At 42.3% G+C, this 12,364-nt stretch overlaps 1 protein-coding gene across 15 annotated transcripts in view; it reads left to right on the forward strand.

The window, feature by feature from the left end:
* The window catches only part of LOC116382516 (membrane-associated guanylate kinase, WW and PDZ domain-containing protein 1-like), a 99,277-nt gene that overhangs the window by 49,259 nt on the left and 37,654 nt on the right, over nt 1–12,364 (forward strand). For all 15 annotated transcript variants that reach the window (XM_031845621.1, XM_031845624.1, XM_031845620.1 and 12 more), the window contains exon 3: nt 9,468–9,587. In XM_031845621.1, the coding sequence (XP_031701481.1) occupies nt 9,468–9,587 (120 nt within the window). The remainder of the gene's footprint in view (nt 1–9,467; nt 9,588–12,364) is intronic.

Below are 12,364 nucleotides of genomic sequence, written 5' to 3' on the forward strand. Positions count from 1 at the left end.
GCAGCGCTTGGATCGATACCTCTCTCATGCACACACCCAGCTTCACCCTGGTGAGAAACAAAGCGAGATGCTACTCGCTCAATAACAAGATGCCCGGGACAAGATGAGAGTGGAGATGTGAGGAGGACCGGCACAGAGGTGCAGAGAGTGTGTTTGCGTTTTGGCTTCTCGGCGGCGTGACGGTTGTTGGAGACGGGGTGAGGATGCGAGGTGTTTCGCGTGCAAATTAGGCAAATTGTTTTTTCCTCCCTGTGTGTCATGTGTCTGCACCGCCATCGTCGTCCTCCACCTACTCCCTCTTTCTGTCGTTCCTCCGTTCGGCAGATGCCGCCCCTCTCACAACAGCCCTGTATTTCCTCCCTTTTTTCTCCCCTGCGGGGATGGACTGGAGCTGCTGGGTGACGTCGTCGCTAAGAGAGAGATTGATACTGATTGGATGCAGTGTGTTTGGTTTCTAAACTCGTGGAAGAAGCAGGGATCTAACCTAGAAACCACTGCTGTGACATTTTCAAAAGCAGGAAGATGGGTATAGAGACATTAAACTTCCTTGTGGTGAGAAATGAATATGAAAAAGGAGGAGGAATTAATGGTGAGGTGGAGAGCTTGTACAGCAGGAAATAAAGGAGACGAAAAGCATGAATCAAGACAGATAATGGGAGGGGTGTATTTATGCATTACACAATAAAAAGTAAAGGGGAGCTGTGGGTCTAATGCTGGTGAATTTTATTTTGAAAGCCATATTATGGATGCCACATCGCCTGCAACAGCAGCCTAATACAGCCAGAGAGATTAACAGGTTTGTAACCTTGGCATAAACAGCACAGCTAAATCTCTGAGTCTAGACACATTTTTCAGTGAATATATACACACTCTGTACTACTGCAGTACGCAAGCCAATAGCTGCATAACTGTTCAACAACAGCATGGCTGACTTTGTTGTTAAGGGATGATGCGTTGCTATTTGGTCAAACAAAGTATTTATGAGTTTCTACAAAATCCCTGAAGCTGATTTTACTTCAAAACACACAGCATCACATGACTCTGAACCTTCTGGTAGGAATGTTGGCAGTTTATTTTTTGAAAATCTTTGTAGTCAAATTGCAGTAGTGCTGTTTTCTATTAATAATAATTCATGTTTTTTAGCCACGCTAGCAGCATGGCGCTGAGGATGACATTGTTGAGCCGTCTGTCCTTCCACCATTTTAATCCGGACTGAAATATCTCAACTAACTATTTAATGGATTGCCATGAAATTCTGTGCAGACGTGCATTTTCCGAACAGGATGAATTTCAATTTGTCAAATACCTGACTACTCCAATGACGACACACTTTCAAAACTAATGACATTAATAATTAGCGATTTTACCTGCATGCTAAACTAAGATGGTTAACATGGCAAACATGCCTGCTAAATCTAAACATGTATGCATTTAGCACAAATGTGTGGCTTGTTAATGTTTTTGAAGAAGGGTTTTGGTTCGTACAGACGATGGAAGCTGTTGCATACAAGTGGAATTCACACACATATTCATCTGCTACGCCTGAGGCGTATTATTTTGAAACTCCACAACTTGGGAGCAGCCTGAACTATTTTGTTCTTGCAGTTTCTAGTCTTCTTTCAACCAGTCGTGTCGAGATTTGGATGTGCATGTTTTAACTACTCGTTTAAAGCCAAGGGTATTCTTGAAGTTATTTTTTGTGATCATGTTTTACCTACGGGGACACTTGAGTCTTGATTACACTCCCAGGTGAAATTGTTCAGTCTTCCCACTCAAGCGCTCAAGAGGTGCCTCAAATTTAAACCGGTTCTGAAATGATCTATAAGTAAATTTATTATTTCAACTTCGACTGTTTCACAATTTCACACAAATGAGTAATTGAGGTACAGACATTTTAAAGCAACATCTGACTAAACTAATCTGTAAGTGAACATGATGGCCTGCTTTTGTGGGCGGAGCAAAGGTGGAGGGAGAATAATTCTCTGAACATATTAGTTAACAATGGCTATAGCGAGTTTTTGTTTGAGTGTCTTTTATAGTGGCTGGAAAACAATGTCTGAGTTTCTCTCATTACGTACATTCACACATTCTTCGGGGTCCGCAAGTGTTACTTGTTAAGTTAACATTAACCAATGGGACCATATTAGCCGACCCTTATGCCGTGTTCACACCAAACACGGCGCGAATTCATCGCGGCGCGTACTCGCGTCATTAGCGCCGCCGGTCTCGCCGGGGACCATTTGTGTTCATTCACGCGAATTGCGCCGGAGAGGGGGCGTGGCTTATCACCCTGAAAGCCGTTCAACTGTCCGCCATTAACCATGGAAAAAATAACCTCTATTTCTGCTTAGTACGTGTTGTGGAAGTCACAGATATCCCGGGAAACTAAACGCCGTCATGTCTGGGTTCATAATATTGTTCAGAGGAGCTCTGTGGATTTTATCGAGCTTTATTAACTGTGTCTAGCAAGCCACACTTCGCTGTTTACGACAGCTGTATGAACACAAAATAAACTGATTTGGCTGTGATTTAACGGCAATAAACTGACAAAAAGGGACTCCGAAATGACTACGCAACGATGCCGATTTGTAGGCTACTTCTCAATGGAGCTCAGATGGATCGGTGCTAGGCTATGCTAACATTGTAGCAGCTCCACCAACACTATAACATAACATCATCTAGACGTAAATACGGCAGCGTCTATTCATTGTTTGTACCATATGGTTTACACACACATGTATACACATAGTTTGGTCCGGTCTCTATTGATATGAGGTATTGTAGAGCTCTGGGTGAACAAAGACGGCTACAGTATTTATTTCCTGATTCAACAACGGCAGGAAGTGAGTGATGACAGGAGAAACATCTCAACGCTGATAGGCTATCGCGCCTGGGCGTAATGCGAATATTTTGCCGAAGTTGAAAAATTTCAACTCGCGCGTTTGGGGCGATTTGGCGTTGGACGCGAATTTGCATCAATCGAGCCGCGCCATCACAAATTCCAGTCTCATCGCGTCTGTGCATAGACTTTGTATGTAATCTACTCGCGCGAATAATTCGCGCCGCGTTTGGTGTGAACGCACCATTAGGCTGCTGGTTGACCGCTTTCCCGGGAGGAGAGCAGATCCAGACAGGACGGCTGGCTAGTTAGCTGGTTAGCTTGTCCATCTCCACAGCTGGCTATATATCTAGCTAACCTCCGTAGCTCCCGCTTGCTCACCTCCTGGCAAAGTAGTCTCAGTGAGGAGGCAGAGAGACCGTATCCGCTGGCCATCAGCCCGCTGTTGGGCTCATATTCTATCATCACTGTAGCATGAAAGCGCGGCTAGCAAGGTAGCTAGCTGACTAGCCAGCCGCTAAAGGAGTAAAATGTAACAACTTAATGCTCACTCCACACACTGTTCTTAAAGTGTAAAAAAAAGCACATTGCTGTTGCCAGATTTGTTCAGATCATTTTCTGTAACCAGTGTAGCATTAAAGCATGGCGGGATTAGCAAGCTAGCTAAGTAGCCAGCCATCAGCTAGAAAGAATACAAATTCCACCACCCTTTCATGCTACACTGAAACTCTCTAATAGCTTAGCCTATTAGCAACTTTTATCAATAATTTAGCCGTCACAGCTGAGGTGGTTAGCTGTAGGCTAAGCTTTATCATCTCAAGATATATGCAATATTAATTTTGGCATCCAACGACAAAGCAAAGGGACATTTTCGACGTGTCGACTACATTTACACCGTGACGTAATCATGTCGGCTGTAAAATGGTCTAGTGTGCTGGCTTTAGCTTCATATTTACAGACATCAGAGTCATATTGATAATCTTGTCAAAATACATATTTTCCAAAATGTTGAACTCTTGCTTTAAGTGCAACAGATACTAAATGTTAACGTAGAGTCAACAAGTATCGCTGTCATCGAATGACGTGACTGTTAAACAGAGAATTTAAATACAGTAAATATTCTCTGAAACTGTAAATTCATCAGGTTTTACCACACGCTGCTCTGGTGACAACGTTTGGCGGGTTTAAGACAAATACTCGAACCAGCAGTGAACACACAGCTTCAGCCTCGACAAGATGAGTGTGTTTGTGTTACTGAGGAAGGAGCTCTCGTGTAGACTCTGTCTGTTACAAGCTGTCATAAAACCAGTCGGAGCGGAATCTGTCACTGTTATATAATGCTACCCCTCTGTGTGTTATTTGTTGTGTTATTTATGCATGATATACTTTACATTGGGACATGTTAGTTATTTACATGCATCACTTTTCTTGTCTCTTACCACAAATTGAAATTACAGCACAAACACATTGAAATGGTTAGGAAAAACACCTAAAGTGAGCATGCTATTTTGTACGATGTCGTTCCTTAGAAAGTGTGCGGCATCTTTTCGGTTGGGGTCCATTGAAGTCGGTGTAAGTGCTGATTTAAAATTCCATCAGTAAAACGGATGAGAGACGTGGCTCCTTTCCTGTAGTGAATAATCATACCCACTGACACCATTAAACTTGAGATGCAGTGTGCAAGAGTGGCGTTTTCAAGAGCATATTTGATGCCTGCGGAAGTAGGGTCGAGCCTGTCACATTGGATTTTCTGAAAGCAAAACAACGTAGACAGCAGAACACGGAGATTTTAATTTCACCGCAGTTCAAAGAAATATCAGTCAAACGATCTTTCAGTTGTGATTAATTATTCTAATTATTTTTAAGATGTATGACGTTGACTTTATGAAGCTTTTAAGATTTTTTTCTTCTTCTCTGAGATGTGTCTGTATGGAGAAAACCAAAGAAGAAGAGATACAGGGAGTGCTGACAATTTAATACGATGCAATAGCGCTGCAATAATAGAAGGATGTTACGTTTTTTTTAAGTGAGAGATGTCTCCTCGGCTTTTTGGTTATTTTTAAGAGGTGGTTTGTATTGTATTGAATTTCAAGCATTTTACAGGTTATTTTGGCGACCCTCTGTGCCAAGCCTCTGTCAAAGCTTTATTCTGGTTTTCCGTTCCAGTACAACTCAACGTTAAAAACGCATGCATTTTGTATGCTCTCTGAATAAAATAAGCATCCAACTTCTCCCTGAACAAAGATTGCTCTCTGCTTAGTTTGGTGGTATTTGAAAACTGAAGATTTTTCCAAATGTGCTTGTGTTTCATTTTTTTCCCCCATTCATGCATGTGCTGGCTGGTTTCTCACAGTGAAACAATGGAGCCCATTGATGACTGTCAGTGGACGTTAGTTCATCAGAGCCGGGGTCACGGCTGAGTACGGGGCAGTCATTGTTTCCCTGACCAGACGAAATAGAGACTATCCACAATGATAGTCAGGAGATGAGCCTGAACTCACTGTTGCCGGCGTACACTGAGAGCATTCAGACACTTTCTCCCATGAGTCCAACTGAAGACAAGCTGCCGGGTATTCAACAGGAATCATCTCCGAACAATATCTCCTTAGATAACATAGCCTGTTCTAAAACGACGCCATTGTTTCTTAGAAATAGTACATTTTATCATCAAATGGGCTTCAGCTGCCATATTTTATCATTTAATGTTTATCTCAGTAAATGTATAACAGATTTTCTGCGAATAGGTGGGCGACAAAACAAAATACAGTTGTGTACAGATACAGATGTGTCTACTGTCTACCCTTTAATATCTGTGGGTGTATACATTTTCTTCTTTTCAATTGATTTAATTATTGCAACCCTAAAAAAATGTTGATATTACGATAGAGATACCATGAGACCATGGTCTATATTGCCAATACCTACAGTTGAATGTGTCTTAATCTATATCTGTATATGTTTACACTAATGCTGCCACTGCTGGCTTTACCGATAGCTGACTATTATATACTGTATAAATGTGATGGTCATATCAAGCTCATTTGTGTGTCTATGAAGGTTTTGTGTGGTCCCACAGCTCTAACTATCAGGGCATCGAGTTGGACCCACAGGTGTTGTTGTCTCTTTGGTTTTAAAAAAAGCTCGTATTTGTGCCTATTAGGTGGTAGACTGTACTTGTTGATAATTGTGCTTGTTTATGTATAATGCATTGCTGGCTGGTTGTTACTGGTTTTAGATCAGCTTCAAACTGTTGGTAGATAGATGTCGAATCATTGGATTTCTATTTACTTTTGTGTTGTTTTTTCTCAGTCAGAGGAAGAGATTCTGATCTTGTTTGGGATTAGCTACAAAACACTCAAGAGACCAAATAAGATTTCTGTGTTCCGTTCCACCATGGCGTGTGGTTTTACAAGATTAGTGTAGTGCCTCGGAAAATAAAACTTCTATAATATATATGCTTACTATAGAATATATAACAAAACATACTTTTCCATTTGGGAAACGGTATTGTTAAATTGCTGATTCATGATAATCTTGTTTTCTTGTTTTAATAATTTTCCAGTAAGAATGTAAGATTCTGTTTGTGGTTCCCACTCCTTCAGCACCAGGCAGCAACCTCCGGTTCTGAAAAGTGAAGCGTCTGGTTGTATAGAAATCTATGTGAAAATGACTCTACTTCTTACTTGATTTATTACCTCAGTAAACATTGTAAACATGAGTTTATGGTCTTAATCGCTATTATGGTCCCATTTAGAGTCAAATAGACCATAAAGCAGGGTATGCTTTAGGGCGGGGCTACGTCGTTATCCGGTCTTGGATTTGTCCGTGTTTCCATCTTACAAAGTTTTAACCCTTTCACGGTGTGTTTTCAGTTCATGAAAGTTAACTGTAACATTTCTGGTCACCTAAAGATGTCAGCATTCAGTTCTACTTAGCTCCACCCTCTTGTGTCACTTCTGGTTGCAAAAACAAACAAGATGGCGACGGGCAAAAAACAACATGGCGGCAGCACAAATGCAGAACTTGAGGCTTCGAAACCGTAGTCCACAAACCAATGGGTGAGGTCACGGTGACTACGTTCTTATATGCAGTCTATGATTGGGACATAAAGTACTGTATCTTTGGGCATGTTGTAAGCAAAAAGAGTGATGTGATTGCATTTAAATTATGCACTATTTCACAGAGAAGCAGACCACAAACAGGAGATCAAGTTACATAACCCAGAAGTACATGAGGAAGTTGAATTGTCAAATGGTTGCAGAGTCGTTCTTTGATGAAGAAATTGTGCAAATTTGACGCAGTACCGCTCAAATCATCTGGGTTAAAAAATGCCAATCATATAATGACGTAACCCATAACAGAAGTTGAAAGAGGCCTTCAGTATTCTGTAATATAGGCTCACCAGATTTAGTCGCCCTATCAGAGCCCTCCAGTGTGGGGAATAGCCTGAATAACAGCTTCATTCCTTGCTCAGCAGACAGCGTCATTAGAACACACTGAGCCTCAGAAACGGCTCCCACCATGGGACCAACTCGTCCTATGACTCAAACTCCCAGACAACTTCCCTTTCATCTCCTCCTGATTCTCTGAGGCGAATACAAAGCAGCAATTTTGCTTGTGTGCTGCCGCTGTAAACGGTCTGTTAGATGATTATATAATACTTTTTATTGTTGTTTTTGTTGTTTTGTTCCTCACATTCTGAGCACTATACGTCTGGGCAACTAAATTGCCTCCTTCATCAGTTCAGCTTGAGAGTCATTTTCAAAATGGCAGGAAGAGAAAAGCGATGGAGAGAATCTGCCTTTGCAGTGCAGTGCTGGTGTAGGACTGAGCCGTGCACGTTAAATACTTGCTTATTATCAGGTGTTTTTGGGCTGGATGTGCCCTGAGGGATGCAGTGTGAGCCTGGATATTGTAGAGGCTCAGGTAAACACTCGAACAAGAAAGAGTCTTGTGTCAAACATGAGCTTTCTCACTCGTCTAGAATAGAACACAGTGGTGACGTTAAAGTTGAGTGATTAACTGTCATTTCTGCCTTCAAAAAGTGATTAGCGTTTTATTTATAGTATTTATTTTTTACCAGTTTTTAGCCATGTTTGTGGCATGGAACTAGTGATGCTAACGTAGGTCCACCACTTTGGTTCAGACCGAAACGTGTATTTTGTAGAAGCAGTCATGTTCCCCAGAGGATGAATCGTAATGTCTTTTGTGATCCCCGGGATTATCCTCAAGCGCAACTAACAGGTTGACACTTTTGGCTTTTGGTGAAATATAAATCCTTTTGTAAGGATTGCCATGAAATCTAGACATTTATGGTACCCTGAGGATGAACCTGAGAGTCTTTGATGAAGTGGACACTTTTCCTTCAGTGCCACCAGGAGGTCCATTTTTTCACTTGTCCTGTAAATTATCTCGACATTTACTTGATTGGATTGGCAGAATTTATTCATTTATGGTTTGGTAAATTTGGTAACGCTTTTCCTCGAGCACCGGCAGCAGGTTCGTGGTTTTGACTGAAATGTCTCGACCACTATTGGATGGATTGCTGTGATATTTATGTCTCCTCAGGAGGAATTGTAATCACTTTGATGATCCGCTGACATTTCACATTGTGACCTTATCGTCCAAACAAAAACTTTGCTTGAGAGTCTAATCAGACCTCTCATGTGATGTTCTTTCAGAATGATGTCGAGTTGTGCCACAAAGGAACCAGTCCTGGTTTGTATTGCCTCAGACTGAAAAGCTTTTATTGTACTGTAATTAAACTGTTAAACAATACCAAATAATGCTGTTGGTGTAGCTGTTCAGCATTGCAGTCATAACAGGGACAATGCAGCTTTAACAATCAATAACAGCTTCAGGGCACAGTGTGAAGGATTTAGAAGGGATGATCTATTAGCAGAAATGGAATAAAGTATTCACAACAATGTGTTTTAATCACCGGCAACTAAGAATTGTGTATTTGTTTGCTTAAAATTAGCCTTTTATATCTTCACATGGAGCGGGTCCTCTTAACGGAGTCCAGCATGTTTTTCTACAGTAGCCCAGAAGGGACAAACCAAACACTGGCTCGTGAGAGAGCCTTTCACATGATCTATATTACCTGAAGGCCACCGATTGCAGATTGCAAAATGTGAGTGAGCGAAGGAATATTCGGTTTCAATCTGCAACCTCACCACTAGATATCTCCAAATTCTCACCTTGAAGAAATTGATGGATCGATAACAGAATCAAGACTGTTCCTTATGGCGACCTTTGTTTTATAGTCTGACTTAGCAGGCAGCAGTTTCCCGCGAGACAGAGAACAACTGAACGTCAATATCATGTCCTGACATAAGTCCTTCCAATCACTGCGCTGAATTACAATCACACCCTCTTGATTTCAGAACTCTCATTTTCCCACTTCCCGCGTGGACGGCCATCGTCTCAACAAAGCTGAATGAGCTTTGGGATGTTGATTACGTTGCAACACTAATGATAGGCTTATTGAAGTGTATTGAGCATGTTGCTGTTCCAGGAGGAAACATTGGATTTCATCTCCAGCTAACTGCAAGCAACATGGCTTGAATTTAAACGGGTTACCGGCAGCCACCTTAACTTTATTTGTTTGTTTTCTTCCTGTCCCTAGGTACGACCCGCCCTCCTCGAGACGGAGAGGTCCCAGGGGTGGATTACAACTTCCTATCTGTGGAGGACTTCCTAGAACTTGAGGACAGTGGCACACTACTGGAAATAGGAACATATGACGGTGAGGATGATGATAACTGACACTCACGATGGCGCAGGTGTGCCCATTCTCCACAGATACAATGAGCGTAGCAGCATTTGTGTTTTCCTACATTCATATGTGTGCTCGGTTGATTCAGATTAGACTGTGCATGATGGGGGGGGGGGGGATTCAGGAGACAGCCGGTCACTCCACATCTGCCCCTCTCACTCTGATTAGGACAGTGTTGTGCAGCGCTAAGTCTCGTACCAACACAAACCTCGGTGTGTAAACATCCGTGTGTGGGTGGATGTGTGTTTGTGCATTGTGTGTTTGTTCGAGAGCATGTGTGTTGTGCAGGGCTAAGTCTAATATGTGTGTGTGTGTGTGTGTGCGTATGTGCGTGCGTGCGTGCGTGCGTGCGTGCGTGCGTGCGAGTGAGTGATAGTGCGACATTAATCTGCTTGGCACCGGTTCTGCTGTGTGTTGGCACGATCCTCTCTTTCATGCAGACAATGTCAAATACCTGTCCACGGGAGTCAGTGGCCATCCAGAGAACCACAGGAGGACAGGATTATTGATTTATAACCAACCCCAGAGTTTTTATGGATATATGATTATATACAGAAACATCTGTGATCATATGTAACATCAATCTTTCAGCGTCTTAAATGTCAGATTTCTTATTTGATAGTAACCAGTAGAGAGTTGACAGGAAATGAGGGGAGATGCCATGCAACAACATCCATGGCTGGATTCAAACTGTTCAAGCATTAATTCAGCATTTTGGAAAATATGCTTTCTTGCTGAGAGTTAGAAGAGAAGATCGATATCATTTTCATGTTCGTACAGGCGGCAACCTCCGGTTCTGAAAAGTGAAGCCAATGCAGAAGTGCCTTAACGCTGCATTCTCTCTAATGTCCACCAGGGGGCGACTCCTCTGGTAGTATAAACATTGTAAACATGAGTTTATGGTCTCAATCTCTAGTTTCATGTCTTCTTCAATACAGCATGATGATCAATTAGTAGATTATGGTCCATTTAGAGTCAAACAGACCATAAAGCAGGGTATGCTTTAGGGCGGGACTACCTTGTGATTGACAGGTCACTTCCAGAGCCACATACGACGTCTCTACCACACTCCTCCACAGTCCAAATACGGTCACATCCGCTGACTGGTTGCAATAAGCCAAGTTGGGGAGGGCCAAAAGTCCACAGTCCACCAACCAATGGGTGACGTCAAGATAACTACGTCCACTTGTTATATACAGCCGTATGGTTTGTTCTGTAACCATGAAACAAAAGACTGGAAACAGTGGCTAACTGCTAGCCTGGATCTTCTAAACAAAGTCTGCCTTCTAGCACCTCTGAAGCCCATTACTTTAACACGTGATATCTCGTTTGACATCTCGTAGACATGCTAGCTGTTTTTACTTCTTCCCGTCTTAATCTAAACTAAGATGCTTGTCTGTTGCCTTTGGCCTTAAATGATTAGACAGCACCAACTGCCCAACCAAATATAGTCACATAAACCCCTTTTTTACATATGAGACGTGATGCATTGGTGAACGAGAGTTGGTTGCTTGATTTTGTTGCTTGTTGCAAGAGTTAGCTGTTTCCAGTCTTTATGCTAAGCTATGCTAACTGGTTGTTGGCTCAAGCTTCATATCAAACCGACAGATATAAAAGTGGTGTCAACCTTCTCATCGAAAAGCCTTCACACACCTGGTGGCGTTTAATTTGCACGGCAATGCATTTGCTTTTCACTGTTGTTTTTGTCGTGAGTACTTTCACACAAAACACCAATATTGCGCGGCAAAAAAAGTGGCGTCATTGGGAGCAAAGTAGATGTTTTGATGCGTTCACACCGCTGCCAATAAAGGCATCAACCATAGTGGACAACAACACTGAGGCTCCCCAAACAAGACCGCAAACTTTATTACTCCTTTCTACCTTGACAAAGGCAGCGAAGCCCAGATCCACTCCTTCCGGTCTTACCTTTCACAATAAAAGACCGAGACGTATATGCTGCGTACCTGTTTACCAGAGGGAACTCAAATTCACCTCGAGAATTTTGCTAAAATTGCTAAAACTCAATAAAATAGCTAACAGTAGCTTCGGCTGTATGTCAGTTTTCCTCAGATAGACTCGTGGACACTGATCAGGGTTGTTGGGATCCTGGTTGTTGGTCCTCTGACTGCTTATTGAAAAAGTACTGCAACTCTCACAAATATCGCCGTCAGTTTGAACAGTTTGGATGAGAAATGTTTGCAGGCTAGAATTTAGCATTTTTGTGTAGTTTATTGGTCACACCCCCAGTGTGTAAAGGCCTTAACTCTTGGCCTGAAAGCAAGTAAGCGTATTTCCCAAAATGCTGAAGTATTCCTTTAATGCTGACATGGTATGCATTAGACCCCGAGGGTCACCATGGGGGCCTCTTCCTCTCATATTTACAAAGAATTAAGTTTTAAGAATTAAGAATTAAGTTTTTTGTTTGACAAAAACAGTTTCAGTCAGAATGAAAAAGCTGCTGAAACAAGCCGGGTGTTGTGAGCTGGTCCATTGTTTCTGCTCAGTGTGCTTTCATAGCCCAGACAATACAGCTCCGCAGCCTCAAACACAGACCAGAACTGCTCTGCTTTCCCACCAGCTGCTCATTTCCACGAATCGCAGTCACATTGTGATCCAGCTTTACGTATTCTCCTCTCAGCGTTTGCCTGCTATACCTTTCTGTCCCCCGCTCTGCCTGTTTCCCCAGCTTCCTCTCCCTGTCTCGGTTTCTCCTTCTGCGTTTCTCTCTCAAGCATGCTAATGTCCTC

Source organism: Anarrhichthys ocellatus, unplaced genomic scaffold (assembly GCF_004355925.1).
Source record: "Anarrhichthys ocellatus isolate YVR2014 unplaced genomic scaffold, GSC_Weel_1.0 scaffold5, whole genome shotgun sequence".
Taxonomy (NCBI): Eukaryota; Metazoa; Chordata; class Actinopteri; order Perciformes; family Anarhichadidae; genus Anarrhichthys; species Anarrhichthys ocellatus.